Genomic DNA, 13,430 nt, shown 5'->3' with positions numbered 1-13,430 from the left:
ATATTCTGCTCTCGCTTCTACATTTACTTCAAATAATTTTGGATGGAGATCCTCTAAAATTTCTCTATCTTCTGCACCGAGTGTTTGTCTTTCACGACTGCATGATCCACCGACTGACGATGGATTTATGGGACTCCTGGACAACATGCTCAAGCTAGTCGGTAAATCTTTACCATGACAAGTTCATCTCTTGTAAGTCACATCTATACCATATTCGTATAAATGATTCTGAATGTCCGATAAGGTACACCAAAATAAATTCCTACATCGACGACATAGACAACGAGCTTTTCCATCTTCTCTAGTATGATTGGACGCCACATTCATAAAAGATGTCACACCTGTAATATAATCAGGACAGAACTTATCACGCAATGACATCCAACCACGATCCATACCTACATATTTATGATGCAAACTATACAATCAATTTTATGTAATAAGAGTTGACTAACGCCTTATATCTCCTACCTATGGGGTGATGATCCTATCCCATTCAAGAACGTAAAAATTTAATATTGCAATATATGTTTTCTATACCAAAAAAATTTCGACAGTATTTCGATGCAGTTCTCCAGATACACAAGCATTAAAGTTGTGCTATGTATCCAGAGAATATGATCGAAAATACCGACAAAACTCTGTGATGTAGAAGCATATGTGTTGCAATATTAAATTTATTCACGTGCCCAAACTGTCCACGAGGATAATTCGAGAATAATGTGTAAAGCACCAATATTTTTTTTATAAAAAAAAATATTGGTTTATGCACGCTATCCTCGAACGAAAATTTTAAGACTTATAAATTTATTATGCTACAATTAATATATTATTATTATAATTATTTTTATTTTTAAAATATTTTTAAATCATGATTAAAATTAATTATATCAAACAAATAATTATATCTAACATTATATCTAATTACTAAAATAACAAATAATTAGTTTTAATGGCTAAAATTAATTGAGAAAAAAGAATAAAAATTAAAAAATATATAAATTAAAAAAAAATTATTCTCACCTTCAACTCTTCCGTGAATCCGACAGCTATGCTGTGATGGTGACGGCAATCGACGATGGTGGTGGCGGCCTAACGGTGGCGGCTCGACGGCCCTATGAAACCAGACAAGGCAGGTAAGGGAGAGTGACAGAGAAAGTGAGGGAGGGAGACTGAGAAAGAAAATAAGGGAGGGAGATAGGGGAGTGAGGGGTCGACCGGCGGCGGCGGCGATAGCCTTGCAAACCAGGTAGAACATGCGGCAGGCGGCGGCGGGGGATGGGATGTCGAAGCGGTGGGCGACGCCGTGGAAGGGGGCAGCGTGGGCAAGGTGGAAGAGGGGCAGAAGAGGAGGAAGAAGATGAAGGAGAGGGCTCTAGGGTTAGGGTTTCGAGGGATTGTAGGGAACTGGAGGAAAGGAGGGAGAGGAGGCGAGAGAGGGAGAAGGAGGCGGAGAAGAGGGAGAATTCGAGGGATAGGGTTTGGGAGGGGAGGAGGAGGAGGTCGGAGTCGGAGAGGAAGCGGAGGGAGAGGGAGACGGCGGAGGCGAGGAGGGAGAGGACAGGCGTGAGGTCCTCTGCGGTAAAAGGGGGACTAGGAGAGGGCCTATTCTTCTTCCCGGAGGTGGAGGCAGCGGAGGAGTGATGCTTTCCACCGCCCATGGGGGAGGGAGGCCTCGACCGACGATGGTGGTGGGGAGGGAGGACTCGACCGGCGGTGACACAGTGGAGACCGAGAGGGAGAGAAAGAAATAGGATGGTGCACGGAGGAGAGGGTGCGAGGTGGGAGGGAGACGATGCGCTGGGGGTGGGCTCGATCGGCGATGGGGGGCGGGCTCGAGCGGCGACGGTGGTGGGGAGGGAGGGCTCGACGGTGGTGGGGAGGGAGAGAGAGAGGATGGTGGCGGAGAGGGAGAGCACTTACCGAGGAGGATGACCGGCGATCGGGGAGGGAGGACTGTCGCCGGAGACTGGGGAGGGAGAAAGATCTTTGACGACCGCGGCGGCGTGGGCAAAGAAGAGAACAAGAGGTTTATTTTGAATTGGGGCAAATTTTTACCCTATTTTAAAGTATTTTTTTTTAATTAAAAAAATATTTAGCGATGAAATCAATTCATTGCGAAAAGTAAATATTTTGTCGCAAAAAAATATATTTTTTGCAACAAAAATTTTTTCGTCATAAATGATTAATTTTTTGCAATGAAAATTTAAGTTCATCGCAAATATAAAAAAATTATCGTAAAAATCAAGTTTTTTGCAACGAAATAAATATTTCGTCGCACAAAATCAATTTTTTTGCGACGTAATTATTTTCATCGCAAAAAAAAAAAATTAGCAACGAAAAATTTTTCCATCGTCAAAAAAAATAATTTTTGGCGATGAAAAAAAATTTCGTCGGTAAAGATCAATTTCTAGCAACGAAAATTAAAATTTCATCGCAAAATATTTAAATTTTTCAATAAAATAAAATTTAACGATAAAATAGTTTCGTCACTAAATATAAATAAAATTGATCGAAAAAGTCCTTATTTTTTGCAACGAAATATCAATTTCGTCGCAAACAATGTAATTTTATTTGCGATAAAAAAAATTTTCATCGCAGAAAAATATTTTTTTGCTACGAAAAAAATATTCATCGTAAAAAAAATTATTTTTTACAATAAAAAAAAATTTCGTCGCTAACGATCAACTTCTAACGACAAAAATAAAATTTTCGTTGTAAAAAATATAATTTTTTACAATGAAATATTTTTCATCGCAAATACCTAATTTTTATGGACGAAATTTAAATTTTGTTACAAAAATTTAATTATTTATGATGAAATAAATTTTATCGTTAAAATTTTATTATTAAAAATTAAATTTTTTGTAATGTATATCTTATAGAGTTAAATTTTATAGTAGTGCGGCCGCCTATCGTATGGCCGAATCAGATTGGGGTGTCACGATCAAGCCAACCAAAAAAAATAATAATAATAACAACAGCATCATGAGTGACAAGTGGGTAGACCAAGTCTTGAGTCAGTCTTCCGAGTTGTCCATAAGCTCCAAGGCTTCTCATGTCATTTTCCAGACAAGAAAAACTCATTTATTCGGACAGAAAAGTTTGCCTAGAATAATGGTTCCCTTGAAATCAAAGTCTTCGTCTTCATGCCTGAAATGAGGATTAAAAAAATTAACAGTATAAGAATTTATCTATTCACTAAACCTTCGACTGATATGGAAGTCTTTGGTGATGCCAGAGGATACCAATTATCATGGAAAAGTTGATCCAAGGGGGGAGTTGTGAGGACCTCTATGGGCATGATTTTACTTCCACGTACGTCATTGATTATGTGCTCTTTGCGGCTACATTTTTAATCCCATATTCATTAATATTTCACATACATTCTCGTTAGTTGAGTGACATTCTTGAAATTAAGTAATGCTAATACTATCTTACTAGCTAATCTCCGGTTCCAAGATTTTGTCACATATACGACTCAAAAATGCTTATAGCTTAATTTACATGTCAAAAACTGAAAATTACATGCAAACTATTATTAGATGCTCTTCAAATTTCAAAAGGATAAATACTCAATGATAATCTAGTGAAACCAAGTTATAGATAGAATTGACAGCTGCATAAGCACAGGGCATATAAACAGATTTAGTGGTTTAGAGCGGGCATATTTAAAAATACCAAAAATACACTACAATATTAAAAGAAAAGCCAAAGGATGCAAATTAGTGCCCCAACAATATTATTATCTTATGCTTAAGGCATGATATCATTACTTCTTGGCCAAAATGTAGGGTATGCTTGAGTTAACTTATCTTATATAAGGTATCGCATTTTCTGTTTGTTCCATCTAAATGTATTTATAAATTGTTGAAGGTAGTTGGAGTAAATTAATTAGCATGACCACACAAAAATAGTACCTTAAGCTTTGCTCACATGCTCAATGTTCGTGCTTGATCTAGTGTTAGAAGATGTTGTATGATCAAACTAAAGTTCTGATGCATAAGATGTTAAAAAGAAAGAAGATTAGGTTACTTGTTATAGATTTTTTTTTTTTTTTTTTGAACTTGTTGGTATCATAGATTTTGTCATCTACAATGATGGCTTGTATTATAAGCTTTGACAAATTTAATTGTATTAATATAGACCGCATGAAAATGCCTTACTATACAATTTTGTTAATAATTTTTTTTTGACCTTTAATAAATTTAGATTTTTCTCTTTCTTTTTTAATAGGGGAGACGAATCACACAAATCTAGTATAAATATATCCAACAAAACCAAAAATTAAAATATTGTAGATGGAGTGTGGCATGGTCGAATAATCAACTAACAACATATTTCTGATATGTTTAACAACAAAGAAGAAAATCTAATCTTTAGTTCTATCTACATCCCAATAGACATGACTAGCCTGAAAAGTGGCATATTACCTTACAAAATACCAAATATCCTATGGCAGGGGGTGCCCATCTATTGTCCTAAATTGCCCTTGGAACTAACCAATTACAATTGTTGAGTCTTCCTTTAGGCGGATAGAATTAGCCTATAAATAAAGTCTAGCATAATTAGGCCTCACCCAAGCAGCCCTCTACTTGGCTCTAATGACAATAGTATCGTGAATTTGACTACTTTCAGCAGCAATGAATCGAGAGTCAAGGCCTTTAATTATAAAACAAGAGCCACTTTTATAGTTATCATCAGACACACTATCATTGAAGCTTACCTTGATGAAGCTTGAGGGTGGGGGCTTCTAGATGATAAAGATCATCCAAATCATTGCAAGAGCTGAAGAGGAGTTCTAGATGCTCCAAACTATCACAGGCTCTCAATGGGATGCCAATGCATAACTTTTTGGTTCCTAAATAAGAGCTCTCTTAAATGTGAACGTCGATGGTTGACTGCTATTTTTGAAGATCTGAAGGTTCCTATAGCAAAGCAAAATGTGGAAAGCTAACTAAGCACTCCTAATACTCCAAGATTTGGCAATGATTTGCTCATGCAACCCCATAGATATGCTAGAAAAGTGTGAACTAGCATTGCCGATAAGAGGAAATACAAGGAACTATCATAGTCCCTAAACCTGTTATTCCCTCAGACATTGAAAAAGAATATGCACCACTAACTCCTCTACAGCTGAGCAAGCTTCACAACTTGAGGAAAGACCCATCCCATGTCCAGTCAGAACCCCCTTAGATGGGAGGTGGCCCTATGCCATCTTTGAAAGAAGCAGAGCAACTCTTGGACGAATATCTGGTTTCAAAATCCATGCACTATCTATCCTCTGATCTAGTTCTACTTTGTTAAGGTCATAATGGTCCTTGGCCTTTATCTTTGAGTCGTTGGTAATGCCAAACCAATCTATTAGGAGTGTCAAATCTCGGGCTCAAAATTTTTCTATAATTGTAATGGTTAAGTAGCTTTCTTTTTTAAACTTTTGAACTAATGGTGTAAGCTTGGGAGCTTCAATTGAAGATCGTAGGAGACAACTCTATTTTAACCATCATTGATGACATTCAATAGTCTATCTACAATCATTAAAAAAAAAAGTCCTAAGAAAATAGAGATAAAAAATCCAAGGAACCATTGCTGAATACCATTCCCTATGGAGAGAAGACAAAAAAATAATATGTAACCACATCCATATCATTCTTTTACATGCAATGCAGGTGCTAAGATATAGTTAGAATAGGTACATGTTTACTAAATCTAGGGAGAAGTATATACAAAAATATGGCATAACCCATGAAGTTACATCCAACAACCTATACAAACCGTGTCACTAACTCATTGTGACATAAAATCATCACGTACTGATGGAATTAATAAGAGGTTGTTGGATTTATTCCATGATGACTAAACTTCTTTCTGACCGAATGGTCTCATCCATCGGTTTATTGTCCAAGGATCTAAAATATTAGGAATTGTGAAGTGTGAATTCTGTCATCTTAGATTGAGGATCACCTTCCTACAAGCTGATTTGTAGATGTTTCCATGTGGCGACATGGATCTACCGTCAAATATTCTGTAATTTTGAGAAAGTGCATGTGCATGCACACACCTACACGTTTTCTATTTTCTGATTTCATGAACTTTTGAATTTCATCGACAAACAAACACTCCACATGACAAAATCATGATTAATAGCTTCAAATTTATAAAATATGATGATTTCGTAGTACATCCAAATGCACCATCAAAAACAGAAAGGATGCAGATCCAAACATTCAATATCAAGAGTCTAAAGGTACATATGAAGAACCATCAGAAGCAAACATAAAGTGAATTTAGAAAATAAGCTTTTAGCTATTGCTCTAATAATTGTCTTCAGTTAACCAGCGAGCTGACCTACATTTTTTCATAGTGGCTCTGTGCAGTATCTTCCATGTCCGCTTCTTTCAGCCTCATCAGATTTTTCAAAAAACTGGAAGACTACCTGCATATGGATTCCATAGAGGTTTAGCTTCACCTTTGCAAATGCTGTTCCTATCAAGGGTTGCACATATACTTGAATGAAGGACACACTTTTTTCTTTCCTTCTTCTTTTCTTTTTTAATTCTTCTTCAGTCATGCTGGCCACTGCGAACTAAGCTGGACATTCTCCAATCCAGAGCTTTGAACATAATCACCAGATGACTCAATACTTCTTTGACTTTGTCTTATATACAGCACCAAATCTAATAATATATTGTCCCTAGCATTGCACAAGCAGATAAAAGCATTTGTCAAATCATCTTAACTAGTAGGATTAGATGCAGTTCTGAATGAATGAGAAGGAGAACATATGTACGGCTTTGGAGGCATTTGCAGGTCATTGATGCTCCCTTCCAACATATCCACTACTCTGCTCATTGAAGGTCGATTCCTTGGCATCATCTGTGTGCACCACAAACCAACCAAGATCATCTTTTTTGCAACTTCTTCTGATTCTGTTGTCAGTTCAAAAGCCTGTAAATCTCCAATTTGATCCAAATGATCATAAATCCAATGTGGAAAATAAATTTCGCTAGTATTCTCTACACTTGCTTTTACATTCTTTCTTCCTCCAACCATTTCTAATACCATCATTCCATAGCTATAGACATCTGATTTAGTTGAAACAACACCAAAATTCCTAGAAAAGACTTCGGGGGCAATAAAACCTACGGTTCCTCTAGCGCATGTCATTGAAAGGATACTATCCTTAGAAGGGCATAATTTAGCTAACCCAAAATCTGCAATTTTAGGATAAAATTCTTGATCTAGAAGGATATTGTGGGGTTTGATGTCAAAGTGTACGATGCGTGTGTTGCACCCGCGATGTAAATATTCTAGCCCTCGGGCAATGCCAATTGCTATTTCATACAACTTCTCCCAACCAAGAGTAGTTTTTGGTTTCTCTGAATAAATGTACTTCTCCAATGATCCATTGGGCATATAGTCATAAATGAGTGCCCTTTTAGACCCCTCTAAGCAAAAGCCAATTAGACTGACAATGTTAACATGGGAGGTCTTACCAATGCTGGCAACTTCATTCACAAATTCCTCTCCATCGCCTCTGGAGTTTCTTAAGAACTTTACAGCCACCAAATGGCCATCTTGTAGGATACCTTTGTACACAATGCCGTAACCTCCTTCGCCAATTTTGTCACGGAAAGAGTTCGTTATATTCTTCAGATCTGAATACTTGAATCTTTTCGGGGCAAGGGAGCCATAATTTCCTAAAAATTCTTCAATATTTTGTGCATTGTTTGATTTACTCCTTCGAAAGATGACTAACTTGAGAAGATTTCCGCATCGGTGTGGGGCGAGAAGGAAAAAATAGGAAGAGAAAATGAGACCTGCTGTGATCATTGCCAGTATTGAACCTGAAAATAAAGGAGAAAAACATAAATATAGCATTGAAAATGCCAATGCTTGCAACCTCAAAGGTTTTTATGCACATATATAGTCAGACCTTTGAGGCAAAGAATGAAAAGCTTTTTAAACTCTCAAACTTTTTTGTTTCTCCTAACAAACATTTGAGGGCCAAAAAGCCATAAACTTGGCAGGTCTTTAAATTTTATTTTTCAGCTGGATAAAGGAAAAGAGAGAGATCTGACTAACAGCTTTTAACCCCCTTAATAGCTTTCAAATCTATGAAGTGAATTAAACCCCTCTCAATACTAGCTTCCATTGAAATTTTTCTAGAATTCCAATGAGCTCAAGACAAATAACCACCATGACACGGTATATTCATCATGGCCAATGCTAGTACCTTCTCTATCAATGGGTTCATGCATACGATGTCTGACCTAACCAACATTCATAAGATTACTTTTACTACTATCACTTTTTTTCGTAAGTTGAACAACACATATTATCCATATTGGAGTCTTATTTGAAAGGCCAAGATTTATGGAATATTTTGGATGAGTCAAAGACGATGCCAATAGATAAGATTGCGAAAAAATATAGAATATGAAATCTAAGAAGGTAATGAGGATTATTCAAAATTCAGCTGATAAAGAAAGTTATCTCCATATCAGGATGTAAAGGAGCCAAAGAAAGTATGGAATATTCTTACGGTTGTCCACTCAAGTTCTAGCAAGGTAATGGATCCTAAATGAAAATTACATGAAAAGTGAATTTTGGTTTCAGACTTCTCTAAAAATCTTAAAGTGGAATAAAATTGGTTTAAAGATGAAGATTTGAAATTGGGGGAGTTTGAACAGTTAGAGACTGGATCAATTTCTGAGAACTAAAAGCATGGGAAGGTTAATCAGTCTGAAGATCAATCAAGTTCAAAAGAGAATTTAGGGCAGGAGGAGCTTGATCAAGTGGATAATGTATCAAGTTAAGAAACGATCGTGATTGAAGGATTAGTTGATTCTACAATTATTTAGGAAAAGCCAAATGATGCTATAGTTGATCCAGATTTATATTGAGAAAACGAATCATGTGGAAGAGTTTTATGCTGAAGCTATCCAAAATATAGATATTTCATATGCAGATTTAGTCAGTCACAAGGATGAAGAGATGACTAATTTTGAAGTTGTTTCAGAGATCAAGCAGTAAGGAGATATGCTTGGCAGAGATGATTTTTATTGTACCTTGGTGTTCAATAAGATTTTTAATATATTGGTTAATTTTGAAGCTACTCCAAAATTCGAGCTATTAGACAACTCTATGCATGAAGATTTAATTCCATATAAAGTAGCCAACCATATACAGATATTTGAAGCTTCCTTAACTAAAGATATATAAATATCGTTAAAATTTTATTTTTGATTTTACTTGTGTGCAAGTAATGATCACCAATGCATCTTAATTTGGTATATACTGAATGTAACTGGCAACTTGATGTTCATTAAAATAAGCTGGATACTTGAAAGAATTCTGACATCATGATCATGAGTTATGCCAAGAAAAAATATTGCAGGACATCATTAATTTTGATATATGTATCGAAGATGACGAGCCAGTGAATGAATTAATATTCGAGCCAATAAAAAAGTTTTGTTATTCAATTATTGGTTCAACAAGCTGTGTTATGTTACTATTATGTCATGATATCGATAAATTCAGTATTGTCGATGTGGACTTTATAATGAAAGAAAGTATTAAGATTCATTGCCAAGTCCAAACAATACTAGAATTCTACTTTTAGTTGGTCATTAATTTTAATGACTTTATGAGTTTATTTAATTATTCATTGTATGTCCTATTCAAATAAAATTCTATCTATTTTTTTGTCTCCTAAATTTATATTTATCTAATGTTTCTTCTTTTTTTATGTTTGCTTTGGATTCTTGAACTGACATGATTGATCCACTCTAGCTAGCGTGCCGTTTTACATGGGTGTCAATTGGTTGGATCTGGCCTAGGCCCAGACTAAGCATGGTAATTGAAAGCTTCGGCCTAAGCCTAGGATGTGTGTGTTTCACATTTTCAAACCTAAATGGTGCGGGATCAGCTGGCTTTGATGCAGCAAAAATACAGGGTAACGTTGAATAAAAGATGTTTTTTGTGCAAAGAAAAATCACTTAAATTTATATTTCTTGTTCTCCATAAGTAGTGCGATGCAACACGGTTAAGTAGATTGGCATGATGGTATCCTCCTTTGCTTAACAAATTTTTAATTATGAGAAAAAAAATATAATTCAAGTATTTAGAATAAATTGTTGGAACATCTACTTCACCGAGTTGAACACTGGAGGACTTTTATAGCGTTAAGATCATTGTAAACAATTTATAGACAATTTTCTATAATTAATTTGAAGGTTTTGACACATTGTCAATCAATCCCATAATATGTTTTAGAAGAACTGATGGCAGAGCAAAGTTTTGTAAACTCACCAGATGCGGCGATCAGAAGTAATTGCTACTTTATACATTTCAAACATCTTTTTACCAAACACATGATGTCCCATGATGCGGTAGTAAAATGAAATCATTTGAAGCGATAAGCTGAGTTGGAGTAACATGTTCATTACCTATTGCAATCTTCCTCCTCGCATTCCTTTTTCCTGCAGGATCTAATAAAGCATCACAAGCAGAGGTCAGTATAGAACTATAATAAGAGAACAAGTTCTAGCAAAACAGAAATATCTGTTTCCTTTTAGACTTGTCCGCTTTCAATTAGCAAAACCGACAAGTTTCTACACAATCGCCCCTAATATAAAACTTTAACTTCTAGCTGAAACTTCATAAGCGAAATTTATCGGTTGAAGCAAGCAGCCAATGGTGATACCATCACATGAGACATGATACTCTAGGTGTTTCAATACATTATGAAATTTGGCGAACACGGAGGGATCAATAGCTCTTGGAATCTCAATCTTTGGATCGTTATTTTCATTATCTACTGGAATCTTACTCTTCGTATCGTTATTTCCTACAGTTTCAAATAAAGCATCACAACCAGAGGATAGTACAGAACTAAAAAAATTGAACAAGTTTTATCAGTAAAGAAATATCCGTTTCCTTCTAGACTTGCCCTTTGTCCTTTGGCAAAACTTACAAGTTAATTTCTACATAATTGCCACAGATATAAACCTGGAACTTCTAACTGAAACTTCGCAAGACAAATTTTATGGCTTGAAGGAAGTAGCTACCAACCATCACATGAGGCATGATACTTCAGATGCCTAAAAACGCTGCGAAATTTGGCAAACACATAAGGTTTTAGAGATCTACCATGGCATTGATTGTTGCAAAGGACCTTGGAATCTCCTGTAGTATTTTGTTTGAAGCAACCCCAATCCAAATGCCAATCCGAGTCAATCTGCGATGGATATGAGTAGTAGGCTGCAAATTGTAGATAAAGGTCAACATCGTCAGTGAATAACAATGTCCATCCAAACGATGGGCTTGGACCGGCCCAACACTTATTGTGACCAAATCCTTCATCCTCGTAATTGCTGGAAAAGTAGAGGTCGTATCCTCTGCAAATATTACGATCATAGAGTTCATGGAAGATGTCGGTACAAATATCATAACCATTATTCGGCCTGCAGTTGAAGAGGGACTGGTTGGGGCTTACAGATGGAGGAAGGAATGAAGTCTCGGATAGCTTAATAGGAGGATCAAATTTATAAAGGAAAATGCAGTCTGGTATCTGCAAGTAATCATGAATGAACTCTTGGTCTTGAATTATGATTGACATATCAGTGTAGTTGATATTCTCCACGGTATACCAGCGCCCATGCCCATAAAATTGGACGATTGGTGTGGAGTGATCATTGCACGAGATCATATGACACCATCCGCATTCAGGAGGAGCGTCGTCGTCTGTGTAGAAAGGAGGTCTTATTTCAATACAAGCATCACCGCATGAAAGAATATTATTCGGTGGGCATGCGCAAGAAAGATTGGGGAAAACGAAGAAGATGAAGAAGGGGACGATAAGGCAGCTGGAAAAGGAAAGAGCCATGAGAAATAGCAATACGAGCCTTTGCACCACACCGCACTAATCACAACCAGCCCGGTTAAGCGATATACGCACGCAAAAAAGACTAGAAGAAAAACAGTTTATACTCCAATATTCTCCTCGCTGGACCACGTTTTGACTTGGACTGACGGACCAAGCCGCGTGGAAAACCGAGATGTTGGGCCCCACGGCCATGTGACCTGCGAAGGATTCACCATCTTTCAGGCGATTCCACCGTTGGATCACCCACCGCACAGCTCTCAAAGGTCTCCGAACTCCGTCGATCGTCCGCTACACATCTCTCAAAGCAATTAGTGGATGATCCAACGGTGGGCGCGAAGGAAGGTGATTCCTTCTTTTGCGCGAGAGATACGACCCCACCCGTTGGGAGGGTCAGAGACTTCCACGAAGCGGTAAAAAGGCAGCATGGAAGACTGATGTCAACGGCGGACATTTTTTCTTGCTTGGGGCGTCGGATTGAAAAAGAAGTGGTGGGGTTCCCGGAAATTTCGGCTCTGCTTTGAAGAATTCTTATCCTGCACCTATCTAGTCAATGGAAGACTTGGAAATTAACAAAATCTTTCGCGTCAATAGTACACGTATGGATATATACAATGCAGGAACAGTTTGTTATCAATGCAACTAACCAAACACGAAAACAAATCAGAATGGTGATCACTCTTCCAAGTTGCTTTCTCACGTCATTTTCCAGAAAGGAAAAACCCCCCCTTTATAAAAAGTTTGACTAAAATAAACTACAATGATCTCTTCCAAAAATTTGTGATAATTATAAATTTTTATCCAATATTTTAAAAATATATATTTAATTATTTAATTTTTACTATATATATATATATAATCTTCTATAAATATTTTTTTATTAAATAAACTATTAATCTATTTGATAATTTTTACTAATATCATCAACTATCTAATCTATTTGAGTTTTAAAATATATTATAATTTTTATTTTTAAAATTTAAAATTTTATATTTGACTAGGGGATTATATGTATATTTTTGAAATATTAAGTGGAATCATGTAATTACCTCAAATCTCAAGAAGAGTCAGAATAATTTACTCAAAAAGAATTAATATCATAAGAATGTATCTATTCACTGAATCTTTGGAGTGATATGGAAATATTCGGTGATGCCACAGCATAAGAAAGAAATGGAAAGAATGATCTGATGGAAGAGTTGTGAGAACCTTTGTTTGTTTTTTTTTTTTGTTGGCATGATTACTCTCACTTCGGTTACATGCTCTTTGTGGTTATATTTTTTATCCTATATTTACTAATATTTTCATGTATGCCCTCTTTAGGTAAACGGCATTCTTGAAATTAAGTAATATAACCATATTATCTTATAGCTCGTTAATTCCGCTATAAGAATTTTGTCTAATATACATCTCAAAAATGCTTATAGCTCAATTTACATGTCAAAAATGAAAATCACGTGGGAACAAATTATTAAAGATTCTTTATATTTCAAGAGGATTAATAGCCAGGGGCAACCTATTCAAACCAAGTTATAGATGG

At 36.2% G+C, this 13,430-nt stretch overlaps 1 protein-coding gene across 1 annotated transcript; it reads right to left on the bottom strand.

Moving 5' to 3' along the window:
* Nucleotides 1-6,126: 6,126 nt before the first annotated feature.
* On the bottom strand, nt 6,127-11,980 carry LOC105037354 (LEAF RUST 10 DISEASE-RESISTANCE LOCUS RECEPTOR-LIKE PROTEIN KINASE-like 2.7). Its single transcript, XM_073261458.1, is given in 4 exon segments — nt 6,127-6,906; nt 6,909-7,847; nt 10,455-10,496; nt 11,158-11,980. Coding segments are annotated over 4 exon segments (1,812 nt in total). The 5' UTR covers nt 11,894-11,980; the 3' UTR covers nt 6,127-6,811.
* Between the last annotated feature and the right edge of the window lie 1,450 nt (nt 11,981-13,430).

The sequence above is a fragment of the Elaeis guineensis genome, chromosome 7 (genome assembly GCF_000442705.2).
Source record: "Elaeis guineensis isolate ETL-2024a chromosome 7, EG11, whole genome shotgun sequence".
NCBI classification, from domain to species: Eukaryota; Viridiplantae; Streptophyta; class Magnoliopsida; order Arecales; family Arecaceae; genus Elaeis; species Elaeis guineensis.
This window is presented reverse-complemented; position numbering and strand designations above follow the sequence as displayed.